We start from the raw sequence: 13,851 nt of genomic DNA, 5'->3' as shown, positions 1-13,851 counted from the left end.
GCGGAATGGAAAATTAGAACTAAACCAGTTTTTTCCATTTCCGGGAGCTGTGCTATCAAAGATTGTGTTAACGTGAACCATAGAAACCGTTTCCGCTATCATGAATTTTACAGCATGTAATCTAACTGCATTCAATACACAATGTACATCATCTTGCAATACCAGTATTGAAAAAAAATTAATATTACCATGTGTACCATGACACCCCACTCAAATATTAAAAACAGTCTAAATGTACATGTCTTGTGCTGAATTGTGTCGATAACACGACTGAGTGGCTCAAGCTGTTAAAAGTGAAAGATGGGCTATGAAGGGCCGAATATAAAATCTAAACTCGACCTTAGCCTGACAGATACTTGGGAAAGGACGTCCAAATCTGATGAGAGCACTCGGGTCCGTTGGGTTCAGACAAATATTTCAACACCAATCGGTCATTTACAACCATTAGATTAAAGAGGAAGAAGCTGTTTTTGGAACAAACTCTCTAAAATAAACATACCAATCCCAAAATCAACAAACATTAGCCACTGTTAGATCCTTTACCCCACAGTACCTTTGACTAAATACACAACACTGGAACTTAAAGTCCACAACTGAACACAAACAGGCATACAGAAGACTTTAAAAGCCCACAGTCATTTCTTTCAAATGGGAGGCTAAATAAAGTGTCTTCATTATCTTACTAAACAGCCATGAAGCCAGACCCATAAAATTGATTTTAATGCAAAAACTGGTCTTCAAATTCTTAAACATTCTGCTAAAAGAAACTTTCCTGACTTCTCCACCTAAAGTTCATAAGAATTCCGGAGTCTCGTTCACGTCATATAAAATACATCAAGCCACCCAATATGTAATATTGCATGGAATTCTACTGAAGGAAACTGACATTTCTTGGAAACATGTGCTTCCTCTTAAGAAGGCACAGTAGATATGAATTTCTTATCAGCTCTGTTCCCCAAGGCTCAAAAGCATTACACAACATTCCTCCATAACCTGAAATAGCCAGCTGTTGAAAGGAAGGTCAGGACATGCCAAGGCAAGCTGAGTCTTAATGGCTGTATTCTGCCTTAATTACAACCTTATCATTATACCTACTATTTATTGTCATAATCAGCCTTTATTTCATACTTAATTTACATGCATTGACCAAAATCATTTACAACACTGCATAAACTGAGCCATGTTTATTGGCCATCTGTGACGAGCAAGCTGAGAGTCATCACAACCTCAGCTCATAACTTAAAGCCTACCTTATATTGGAGGAAACCTTAGTACAGTATGCCTCACTTTACTTAGAGCTGAAAAATATAACTTACCAGCTATTATAATGGGGTCTATTAATAACAACCGGTACCCACTGTGACAAGTACATAAATTCTGTGGGAGACGGCAGGTCTGTCAGTCATAATGCACCCTACAATCTAGGTGTTCCTTTGGCACAACCATAATAAACATAGTTATACAGTGTAATGGATTTTTACACTTTATATATTTTATATTTATAGCCATGTTTATGATGCCATTCTTACATGTTATGAAAATGTTGATTGCTTCTTATAGACAAGAGCCTGTCGGTTCTTATAGACAGGAGCCTGTAGTGATTCCCACCCCTACTGGCCAGTCATGTAGGAAGTAAATTAATTTGTATAGTATGGGATGGCATTAACTGGTATGTGAACAAATGCAAGCATACCTGTCGTATGAGTTATCACTGTTTGTTTGGTACTAGGTGCCACGTGTTTTGAACACAGAGACTCATCATTATGCATTACAAGACAGAAGAGGCACAGGTTTTAAATTCCATAACAAAACATGCATTAGCTCCTTCAGTAATATGAACCAATCAATATTAATCAAAAACAATATGAGAAGCGATGAACTGTTATTAAAATAGTGTGCCTCTGCATGGGAAAACTAATCTAACCTCTTCTTTAAAGAAACAGAAATAAGTAAGTAAGTGACTGAGTAAGTAAGTACCAATTACAAAAGCACCATTCACTGCTGAGCAAAGCAAACACGAGTGAGTTTCATGAGGTGCTTTAGTCTAGTCAGGATTTCCTTAACAGCCAGTCAGGTTACAAACACGAATAAATGCATATAGACGCATACAGTTCTGTGCGAAAGTTTTAGGAATCTAAGCAAATTTTTAAACAATTGACCTCAGCAGTGAGTTTATCACAATATCCATTAGAATAAAATATTCATAATTCAAATAAACACACAGCCGTCACAGAGACTTGGTAATATCATCAATTACATCATGAGCACAATTTAATGAAGCACTGATTGGTCAAAGCAGGAGTTGCTTTTTAACTACATGTAATACTGGGCTTCCTCAAGGAGAGGTTTGTTTGTTTAACCATTTTCAGACATCCATAAAAGCACAATTTATTTTTTTTTATATATATATATATATATATATATATATATAAAAAAAAAATCTCATAGACCCTTATTTTACTCACAACAGAAAACTGAACACATATCAGATGTTGAAAGTGAGACATTGATATTTCATGAAAATATTAACTCATTTAGAAACTGATAGCAGCAGCACGTCTCAAAAAAGTTGGGACAGGGCCATGACTACCATTGTGTAGCATCCCCTCTTCCTTTAACAACAGTCTGTAAACATCTGGGAAGTGAGAAGACCAACTACTGGAGTTTTGGGAGAGGAATGTTTTCCCATTCTTGTCTGATGTATGATTCTACCTGTACAACAGTCCTGGATCCTCTTTGCTGAATTCTTCATTTCATGATGTGCCAAATGCTTTCTAATGGTGAAAGGTCTGGACTGCAGGCAGGCCAGTTCAGCACCCGGACTCTTCTTCTGTGAAGCCATGCTGTGGTGATGGATGCAGTATATGATTTAACATTGTCTTGCTGAAATATGCCAGGCCTTCCCTGGAAGCATATTATAAAACTGCTATATACTGGTCAGCATTGATGGAGCCTTTCCAGATGTGCAAGCTGCCCACACCAGATGCACTAAAGCAACCCCATACCATCATAGATGAAGGCTTTTGAACTGTGAGCTGATAACAAGCTGGATGGTCCCTCTCCTCTTGAGTCCATAGGACATGGCAATGTTTTTGATCTTGTTGATATGCCTTTTTCCTTGCGTATAGGGATTTCTCCAGATTCTCTTAATCTTTTGATAATATTATGTACTGTAGATGGTGGGATATCCAAAGTCTCCACAATGTCATTTTTTTGCAGATTGGTGAACCTCTGCCCATCTTTGCTCCTGAGAGACTCTGCCTCTCTGAAATGCTCTTTTTATACCCAATCCTTGCAAATTACATTTAATATTAGTAGTAATAATTATTTAATTATATAATAATTAATAGCACTTACCTTGTCCCAACGATTTTGAGATGCACTGCTGCCGTTAAGTTCACAATGAGTTAATGTTTTTCATGAAATGGTGAAATGTCTCACTTTCAACATCTGATATGTGTTCTATGTTCTTTTGTAAATAAAATATGGATGTATAAGATTTGTAAGTCATTGCATTTTGTTTTTATTTCCGTTTATTGACATTTTTCACAGCATCCCAACGTTTTTAGAATGGAAGTTGTATATTTAATCCATGTACAAAATCTTTTAACTCCTTAAAAAGCTTGTGATGATGCAACATTGTTGTGATAGTCATTAGAGCTTCATACATTTTAGTCTATGCATTTGACACATTCAGACTGAGAATAGTCATTGCATTTTAAGAATTCTTACAGGCTAGTAGCTCAGGGTAGAACATAAGCATGTTTCGTAAGTGGCTGTTTAACCAAATGGTTACTTGCTATTCACAAAGGGGAGAACAGTTCAAGCCCAGAGCAAGGAAGCTAGCTGGACTTATAACGCTACATTCTCACCAATGTCATTATGTGACTCTGGCTGCGTGTAAGGTAATTTAACCTGCCCTGTAATCGCAGCCCTTAACAATGTGCTTATCGCAGAAACATACTGCTTAATCACTAAAGACTAGCCTAACCAGTACAAAAAAAAACTGGCTGATTTAATTTCTGATGTCGATCTGTCTGCTGTTTAGAACCACAGAGGCAGGAAAAGGGCCAAGTGGCTTTTGTGCGCACACACACAGATGACCTCGCTATAATGAGCAGCTGTTAGCAAGCCTCATAGCCGTCCTCTCCTGAAAAAGGTGCTCTGGAGACACACTGAGAAAAATTCCATTAGCGAAGCACCTGTCTGGAATGCTAAGAGGCTGCACTCTACAGCAGCAGGCGTGTAGCCACAAATCCCCCCAAAACCAGTAATATCTGGACTTCATGCACACCATACCAAAAGGAGAGCTAACTTTGAATAAAGGATTGTCATTAACTTTAAAAGAATAACATAAACATCCAGATATGCTGAAGATATGTATATAGATCACACTAAACTCGATGTCAATGCAAAACTGCATCAGCTCCAGAGGAATATGGGATTCATGACAGGGTTAATGGAATAGTGAAAGAGTAAAAAGACTGGTGTACCTTTGGAAGGCCTCCAGTAGCTGTGTAAGAGCAGTGGAGAGCCTGTGGAGGCAGGTCAGAGCATCCTGAGGTGGGGTTGTGAATAACAGCTGCACTGTCTCCACTGAGTCTGGTGAGTACTGTAGTGCCGAGAACAGAGTCGAGCTGAGTGAGAGATGAATTTTAACAAGACTTTAGTTTTACAGAACATACAATGAACGTCACTTTCATACAATATGTGTAGCAGCTATATAGTAATATAGTTAACATGAGGATCGACCTAAGAAAAAGCATATTTTACACATTGATTGGCAAACAGCATTATAATTAATAACAAACTACATATCAATTAGTATGTAACAGCTAAAATGATCATCTCCCAGCTGGTAAAATGCACTTGGATTATATTAGTAATCTACTTTTATTTTGACAATAGAATTGTAAATGGAATATTTTATACATTTTTCTTGTATTAAATTTTTTCCTTCACTCAACTTATTATATTTGTGTGGTTTTATGTAAACAAAACCGTCATGATTAATATTTACATGATATTTTTCAAACCTTTTCCAATCTTTATCCCTTAGAATCAAACAGGATGTACTGGTTACTGTCAAAGTCTTTAAGACTGATATAAGAAAAATGAGCTCTGTACTGTTGTCTATCATTCCTATTACAAAAAGCACTTAAAACACTACTTACAACTTCAGTTTGAATGGGCGGAGCTAAATTGTAGACTGAATAGGTGGATATATGCAAATGAAGTCTCATAACATCAAATTCAAAATAGGCTGTTTTAGCTGCTTGTTTCCATGTACGAAGTATGTTATGAATGTTACGTTTTGAAGCTTTTTGTTTACATATTATATCCAATGCAAATGTTTACATATTACTTAAAACTGCTATATTTAACAAAAGGGAGGAAAATTTGTTTTCCCAAGATATGGGCCCTTTAAAAAAAATTGTCAAACTATAAAAATGGACATACATGATTAATTACAAACCATGTACAGCCCATAGAAGATTACAGAATACTTCAGTGGAAAAATAAAAGCTTTAACAGAGTGAAATACAAAAGTGAAATACAAGAATAGCATGTGGCAAAAAACACATACAAACAACTTCTTTGCTGTCTTACTATAAGAGTGACCAGAATTTAAAAATGCAAACTAACTTTTTTTAGTTAAGTTTAATTGAGTAATCATGAAGCCCTAGATGCATTCTTCGCTCCCTATTCTTTCTGAGAGCCCTCTCTCACCTGACACGACAGACATTGTTCCAGAGGCTCTCAAAAAAAGCCCACACTTCATTAGGAGAAGTCTGGGGAGGTGGTGCTACATCTTCCACTGCCTCAGCCATCAGGGTGTCACCATCACTGGTGTCCTCCACTGTCACTTCCTGAGGTTGAAACAAGCAAACAATTAAATACACAAACACACTTTCCATTCCTACTCTTTGCACTGGTGGCAAGCCTAAATTTGGTCACAAACATCAGTACAGTTTAATTCCACTGACTTTTCAAAACGTCTACATAATTAAACGGTCATTCAGAGTGATTCAAAGTTGTATGATAGGAAACAACAGTGGTGGTGATGGGAACCAGACGTCTGGAGGGTTTAATGCTTTTAAAAGCTACTTCATAGAAAGTTAGTTTACACTTTACGTGAACTCTGCTACATGACCATGCCATAAACACATAAACATGGTGTTATGACAGTGTTGTCATCCTAACATTACCTTTAGAACATCTGTCATGGCAAATAATGTTTAATATCATGATGGCTCACTAGAGTGTACTAGAGTGAAAAAAGCGTGTGACACTGTATACATTGCTGAACAAAATCTGTCAGGATAAATTGCAGCATGACAGCTTGAAATCTGCCATGACAAGTTTCTGACATGGTTATATCAATGTTATGCAGGGTTAAACTACCAAAAGTTACTGCACAAAATGGCTACAAATATGTTGCCTGACTCTCTGTAAAACCGGACAAGTTAAATAAACCTAAATGTTTTGAGGAAATTGTTTACCTTAAACCATTTAAGTTTAAGTAACTCAAATAATTTAACCATAATTTCCTAAACTGATTATGAACAACAGACATATTCATTGTTGTATATTTCAGCAAACTGTACTAACTCCATTCATGTTGACCTTAAAAGTACAGAGTATTCTGAACTTACATGTAATTATTGTACTAGTTCAATACAATTTTTTCATTCTAAATGTACATCAGTTGTCATTTAACTTTAAGTGCCTTTACACAAATTTTGCCACTCAACAATTCAACTTAATTCTGTGCTGGATCATCTTGCCTAGAGCTGACATCACAAAACGACATTCAGCAAGTGGGAACCTGGTAACTTGGCTCGCTCAGAACTAGTTTTAATTAACCAAAGTCAGTGTTAATTGAGACTTTGTGTGTTTACCACATAGAAAACAGGTAGATTGTTTCAACTCTAAGAGGTCAGAAATCGTGAACATTTATGCAGTCTATCAGATAAATTCAGTGACATAGAACAGCTCAACTGCTGAATCGACAAATGTTTTAGCTTAAAACATTGAAACACATTCCGCTTGTGCAGAGACAAATGGCTTCTCCCGATAGGTGTCTACGCTATTTTATGCACTTGGCAACCATCACTTAACGTTGGTAATTCTGAACATATATAGTTAGAAGAGTGGAAAACAACATAGCCACACAAAATTAGGTTTTACAGGTTTTAAAGTTAGATTTTACAGGTAGGTTTCACAGACATTGTTTTATGATAGTTTGGAAGGTTTTCAGTATTAAAGTCCCTGTCAAGGTTTTAAATGTCTAATATTTTGTTTTAATAGTAAAGACACGCCACAGCAAGGCCATTTGTGATCAGAGGGAGATGTCGTCTTGTGTGCTCTACTGTGCATCATGCCTGTAAAAAGGAATTGCAGGGGAAACACTGTGAGCCTTGATCTTAGGGCAGATAACGTAACAATAAGCTAACATACTGTATCATTTTATTGCTACAGTTAAGGTGGATAACTAGAGTTCTCATAAATAAAGTTAATCACTTATAGGAAAATCTCGCAAAAGTAGGAAGTAGTAAGCAGCTTCTAGATACACTACAAACAACAGTGTAATACAACTTCATAAAAAGAAAATAACCTACTTGCTGGGAGTTTTGGCTGTAACTTGGAGCAGCAGAGAGCAGTTTCAGTATGTGAGGGAGAGGAATGCGAGTAGCTGACGTGTGTGTGTGTGTGTATATATATATATATATATATGTATATATATATATATATATATATATACACACACACACACAAATACACACACACACACACACACACACACACACACACACACGTACATACATACACACACACAAACACATGCTAACTCTGACTTTGGCAGATCTTGAAGAAAATTGCGCAAAAAAAAAAAAAGTGATGTTAAAATCTTACAGAAAAGACCAACATCATTCTTTCTCTGCCAGTTAAAAAAATTATGAAAATGAGTAGATGGGGGCTTTAAGTACATGCTAACTCATATACTCAGTCTAAGAAGAGCGACACTGAGAAACAGCACAAAGCTCTATAACACTATTCTTTATGTTTATTGCACTTGTTTGACCTTTTTTTTTTTATTTTTTTTTTTACAAGAGTAACAGCAGCTGTCTGGCTAACTAACTATTATTTTGATTACGTGTTTACGTTTTAGCTGTGCCCTTATGCCCTTATGGTCGGTTTCTTGGTAGCTGGCATGACAGTTGACTTCATTGAAGAATGTTAAGATTTATTAACTTAAAATAAGGATGCTGTAAGATAAAACAAGATTCCTAAATAAAGATAAGATTTGCTTTTGTCACAAACGTCTGTGAAAAATCTTATTTTGACCTGTCAGATCTTCAGTTAAGCCAAGAAAGATAGGATGTTTCTGTAGTACGGCCCATGGTTCCTATCACCACCACTGTAAAGAAATGTTGTGATGCTTCAAGAACAGATCTGAGAGATCTAATGAACATGTGCATGTGTGGAGTAACCTGGCCTTGCAGTCTGTGTCGTAGAGTCTGGAAGCAGGAGAGGGCTGTTGCCACGTGGCCACTGTACTGAGACCTGCTGCTAAGCTCCATCAGCAGCTCCTCCGCTGCGCGCAATGCAGTTAGAACAGAGCTACGCTCCACTGATGCACCTACAGAGACAGCAGGAGAATAAAAAACAACTTTACTGACAAATACGCTGAAAGCTTAATTTTCTTGGATCTAACACTCAGTAATTATGTATCACAGCATAGAAAACTAAACTACAGTAGTGGTCCAGAACTCTGGTCCTTGAGGGCTGTAATCTTGCACAGTTTGGTGATTTCCTACCTGATTCAACTCAATCGTTAGTAACTAGGTTTCATAGGTGTTTTTGCAGGAACTCACTGACCTGTCAGCCCTGCAGGACTCAAACTGATGACTCCTGCTGTGTTAATGTGGTGGAGTCATACATTTGTTACAGTACTGTGCAGAAGACAGAGACCACCCCTCATTTACTTAACCTGCAGTCAAAACAGCCATTAAGTAAAAGTTATTGATTTTTAGGAAATATTTCTAAGGAGATTAAATGTAAAACAGTCCACTTAAAGAAGGGGAAAGAGGAAAAAATTTTGTTTGTAAGACTGGGGTTTAAAAATATATACATGTAAGACCTGGCAGAAAGCCAAAACGGTCACCTTCAACAAAACAATGTTCCAATGGGAAAATGAACTAGAAGAGGAACAAAGAAGCTGCTGTTGTTCTCAGAACAATGAAATTGACCACCTCAGAGCCCAGGGGCCTGTTGCACCAGCTGTACGTATATTTAAACATAGGCTAGTTGTAACATAAATGTATTCCAAGTTCTGGTTTACACATTGCTAAATCAAGTTGCACCACACAAACTAGTTTTAACATTAAGCTTAGTAGTTACTTAATAATTACACTTACCCTATGCAGGTATAAATGCTTGGGACACAAATTGAAACTATACAGAAAGCAAAAAAAGGCTGAAAATGTACACTATATTTCCAAAAGTATTCGCTCGTCTGCCTTCACACACATAGAAAATTGAGTGAGATCTCATTCTTAATCTATAGGGTTTAATATGATGTCGGCCCACCTTTTGCAGCTATAACAGCTTCAGCACTTCTGGGAAGGATTTCCACAAGGTTTAGGAGCGTGTTTATGGGAGTTTTTTACCGTTCTTCAGGAAGCACATTTGAGGTAAGACACGGATGTCGTTCGAGAAGGCCTGGCTTGCAGTTTCCACTTTAATTTATCCCAAAGGTGTTCTGCTGGGTTGTGCAGCTCAGTCAAGTTCTTACACACCAAAGTCACTCATCCATGTCTTTATGGACCTTGCTTTGTGCACTGGTCCGCGGTCATGTTGGAACAGGAAGGGGTCGTCCCCAAACTATTCCCACAAAGCTGGGAGCATGAAATTGTCCAAAATCTCTTGGTCTGCTGAAGAATTAAGAGTTCCTTTCACTGGAACTAAGGGGCAGAGCCCAATTTCTGAATAACAACCCCACACCATAATCCCCCCTCCACCAAACTTTACACTTGGCACAATGCAGTCAGATAAGTACTGTTCTCCTGACAACCGCCAAATGTTTCCATCGGATTTCCAGATGGAGAAGAGTGATTCATCACTCCAGAGAACACGTCTCCACTGCTCTAGAGTCCAGTGGCGGCGCTTTACACCACTGCATTCAACACTTTGCATTGTGTTTGATGATGTAAGGCTTGGATGCAGCTGCTCAGCCATGGAAACCCATTCCATGAAGCTCTCTAAGGTGTTCTTGAGCTAATCTGAAGGCCACATGAAGTTTGGAGGTCTGTAGCGATTGACTCTCCAGAAAGTTGGCGACTTCTGCACACTATGCGTTTTATGTGCCCTACCATTTCATGGCTGAGTTGCTGTCGTTCACAATCACTTCCACTTTGTTATAATCCCACTGACAGTTGACTGTGGAATATTTAGTAGTGAGGAAATTTCACAACTGCACTTGTTGCACAGGTGGCATCCTATAATGATACCATGCTGGAATTCACAGAGCTCCTGAGAGCGACCCATTCTTTCACTAATGTGTGTGGAAGCAGTCTGCAGGCCTAGGTGCTTAGTTTTATACACCTGTGGCCATAGAAGTGATTGGAACACCTGAATTCAATGATTAGGATGGGTGAGAATACTTTTGGCAATATAGTATAGCTATTTTTTTTCTTTTTAGCTTACTATGCAGCTGCATGTATCACTTGGTAAGAAGCCATCATTTAAAAAAGCTGAATATTAGGTTGTCACAAGAAAATAAATAAATTATTCAGTTGCACTTCCTAATGGAAAAAGTTAGCGTACGCTGCCACTGCATATCCATGGCAGTGGATTTACAGACTGCATAATGACTCTGAACATGTAATCATCATGTTAACATGATTATACACATTAGTTAGTTGTCACTAGTTAAGACACAACTTATGGATTTGTGGTGGCAGCCAAATTTAGTGAAAGGATCATTTGAAACTAACTAGTATTAACTAAGGACTGAGTAAAGACTTGAGCACAAACTTAAGTACAAACTTAGGCAAAACCAGTGCAACCCAATCTAGACCCCAATATCACTGTATGTGTTTGAGATTATTTGAATCGTAAGAAGCAGAACATGCAACCAATCTCTGAGACTGAGCTTTAGACGTGTGGAAAGTTGCACCTGCAAACTTCTTTGAAAAACTGAAAGAGGGTCTTTTTAAAGTAATGGAAGATATAATATAAATGTAGACACACTAAATACTGAAAAAATATTTAGAAGTTGAAGCTTCTGTAAAAATTTCTGTTAAATAATTTGACAATGGCCTTTTTTAACCTAAAAAAAAAAAAAAATAGTAGTGTCAGACATTTGTGCTATATTGTGCAATTTATTTGGCTTCAAGTTTGGAGTTGACCATGTCGATCATTTGGAACAGTTCATATAATAATAGGAGATTATTTGTATTTATTTATTTTTTTATAATAGAGCTGAGAAAAGAGAGAGTGCGAGAAAGAGACCTAGTGCAAACACTTTATGAACACACACAGGCAACTACAAATATTCCTACAGAACGGCAGTCACGCTCTTTTAGAGGTCAAATAAAGACATTCCCACACCCACCCACACAAGCCATAAGCAGCAGATCAGATAAAGGCAGGCATGATATCCTGGGCACTGAGAGAGAGGGGGGAGCAGTACTTTTCCACTCCTCCACAAACTCTTACAGCGCCCTCCTTGCCTCTCCTCCTCCCCCACCTCCTTTTCCCGCCCTCTATTTCTCTTTTGCTCATTCTATCGCGGCTGCTGGCCAAAAGCAGCAGGGAGGAAAAGCACAGTCATGTTACCACGGCACTGATCGACAGAACCAGGTCAAACTCCTAACTCTACCTGCACACACACATATAACAGTTAGTTCTATTCAGTCCTGAGTTTGTAAACAGAAAAAAGCCAGTGCTGGTGGGAGAGCATACTTGAATATTATTTTATTTTAAAAGTTGCAGTTATTACCTGTGATACCTAAGACATGTTACAATTTGACATTAATAATTTCTCACCCATAACTGATTGAAACAAAGAAAGGATTCTGAACTTTTCATCAATACCACATTTGTGTTAGTAAGTAGGAGATATGATGTGAAATTGATGAAAAGTGATTGCTTGTAAAAACACAACTGCTGATGCGTTTGTCAAGTTGGTAGTGCAGATCTGAACATATCCATTTAGAATGTGAATCACATGTAAACAGGCCTGTACCCCTGTGTCCACTCACTGTCCAATCTATTAGACACTCCTACCTTATCTGTCCACCTTCTAGATGTAAAGTTAGAGACAGTAGCTCATCTGTTGCTGCACAGTTTGTGTTGGTCATCCTCTAGTCCTTCATCAGAGGTCTCAGGATGCTGCTCACAGGACACTGCTGACTGGATGTTTTTGGTTGGTGAACTATTCTCAGTCCAGCAGTGACACTGAGCATTTATTTATTATCACCCAGCCCTACTCTATGGTGATATGAAGCTGAAGTCAGTAACAGTAAAAGCCTACGACAGTGTTAAAGCAACTGCATGTTGCTATTTCAAGAAATACAGAAAACATGTTGGCTCTGGTAATTTGCAGTAGTTGTAGATGAGACTGAAAAATGCTGGTCCATTCCTTTACTTTTGTTTTTTGTTCTGCTATTAATTTTGGCTTGTAGTTGGACAACAACAAGTCGGTCTGTCTAACAAAGCAGGTTCAACTTACACAAACTTTTGGACTAAATTTCAGCTTCAAAAAACTTGTTTTACAACAGCCGTTAACGACTTTCTAGGCCGGGTTTTGACACTCAGGTTGTGATTAACCAACATGGGTGTGCACATGAAAGCAGGACATTTAAAAGGAACATGTAAAAAGTATAGCATCTACAATGTTAAAAAGCACCAATACCACCAGGGTTAGAACCAATTGAGCTTAAAGTTAGTCAGTTTAGCAAGAAATAATGCATTGTGGATCAAGAATGCTGAGAAGGTTGTCTGTAAATTTAACTGTAACTTATTTGAACTCCAAACAAGCATCTATTATTAGCATATATAAGCATTTTATAAGCATATTTTATCATCATCACTATCAGCAGCAGTAGTAGCATAGGTAGCATCTCTGTAAGTATCTGCTGATTCTTCTGGGCACATTGATGATATTGCTGGATGTATTAATTCGAAAATAAAGAGTAACTAATTACATTATTACAAAATTATATTTGATCTGTATAGCAGAATGACAATAATAACTCTAGTCTTCTAAGGGTTAAACACTGCATTGTGAGTGGCACAATGAACAGTGCAGTTGAATCTACATCTGAACACATCACCTTTTTCCTGAGATGCACAAACATTCGGTACAGCAAAAAAGAATCAGTCTTTTTTCAGCATTGCTTAGGTACAACATTGTGCACTCAAAAACACTCACCTAAGCACAGACAGCTGCTGAGCATCTCTACACAACTCAATAGATTTCTCTTGATAATGTTCCCAAACACAGCAATCCAATGCTTCCGGAAACACTGCAGCACAGTCTCCAGAGTCCAAGGAGGATTCAAATACACTATCTGCAAAATACACATAACCACATCCAATTGAAAAAAACAAAGCAATTTGAAATGAACAGAGCACTACACATCAGAAAGTGTCAATGCCTTAAGAAAGCTTTTAGGCATATACTACAGTAATTCCCACAGCTCACTGGCAGAGAAGGGTACATTCAGTCATGTCTGAAAGTAAAAGACTTCACACAAAATGATCAAGCAAACATATTAGCATGTTCATATCAGATCGATTTAAAGGAAGGCTCATTTTCTCAGCTACATGTGATGCTACCTT

At 37.7% G+C, this 13,851-nt stretch overlaps 1 protein-coding gene across 3 annotated transcripts in view; it reads right to left on the bottom strand.

Moving 5' to 3' along the window:
• Positions 1-13,851, bottom strand: part of swt1 (SWT1 RNA endoribonuclease homolog) — a 50,840-nt gene that overhangs the window by 20,444 nt on the left and 16,545 nt on the right. For all 3 annotated transcript variants that reach the window (XM_037538009.1, XM_017718041.2, XM_017718042.2), the window contains exons 12-15: positions 13,442-13,580; positions 8,496-8,644; positions 5,731-5,870; positions 4,494-4,637 (exon numbers count right to left, since the gene is read on the bottom strand). In XM_037538009.1, the coding sequence (XP_037393906.1) occupies positions 4,494-4,637; positions 5,731-5,870; positions 8,496-8,644; positions 13,442-13,580 (572 nt within the window). The remainder of the gene's footprint in view (positions 1-4,493; positions 4,638-5,730; positions 5,871-8,495; positions 8,645-13,441; positions 13,581-13,851) is intronic.

Source organism: Pygocentrus nattereri, chromosome 4, assembly GCF_015220715.1.
Source record: "Pygocentrus nattereri isolate fPygNat1 chromosome 4, fPygNat1.pri, whole genome shotgun sequence".
Lineage (NCBI taxonomy): Eukaryota > Metazoa > Chordata > Actinopteri > Characiformes > Serrasalmidae > Pygocentrus > Pygocentrus nattereri.
This window is presented reverse-complemented; position numbering and strand designations above follow the sequence as displayed.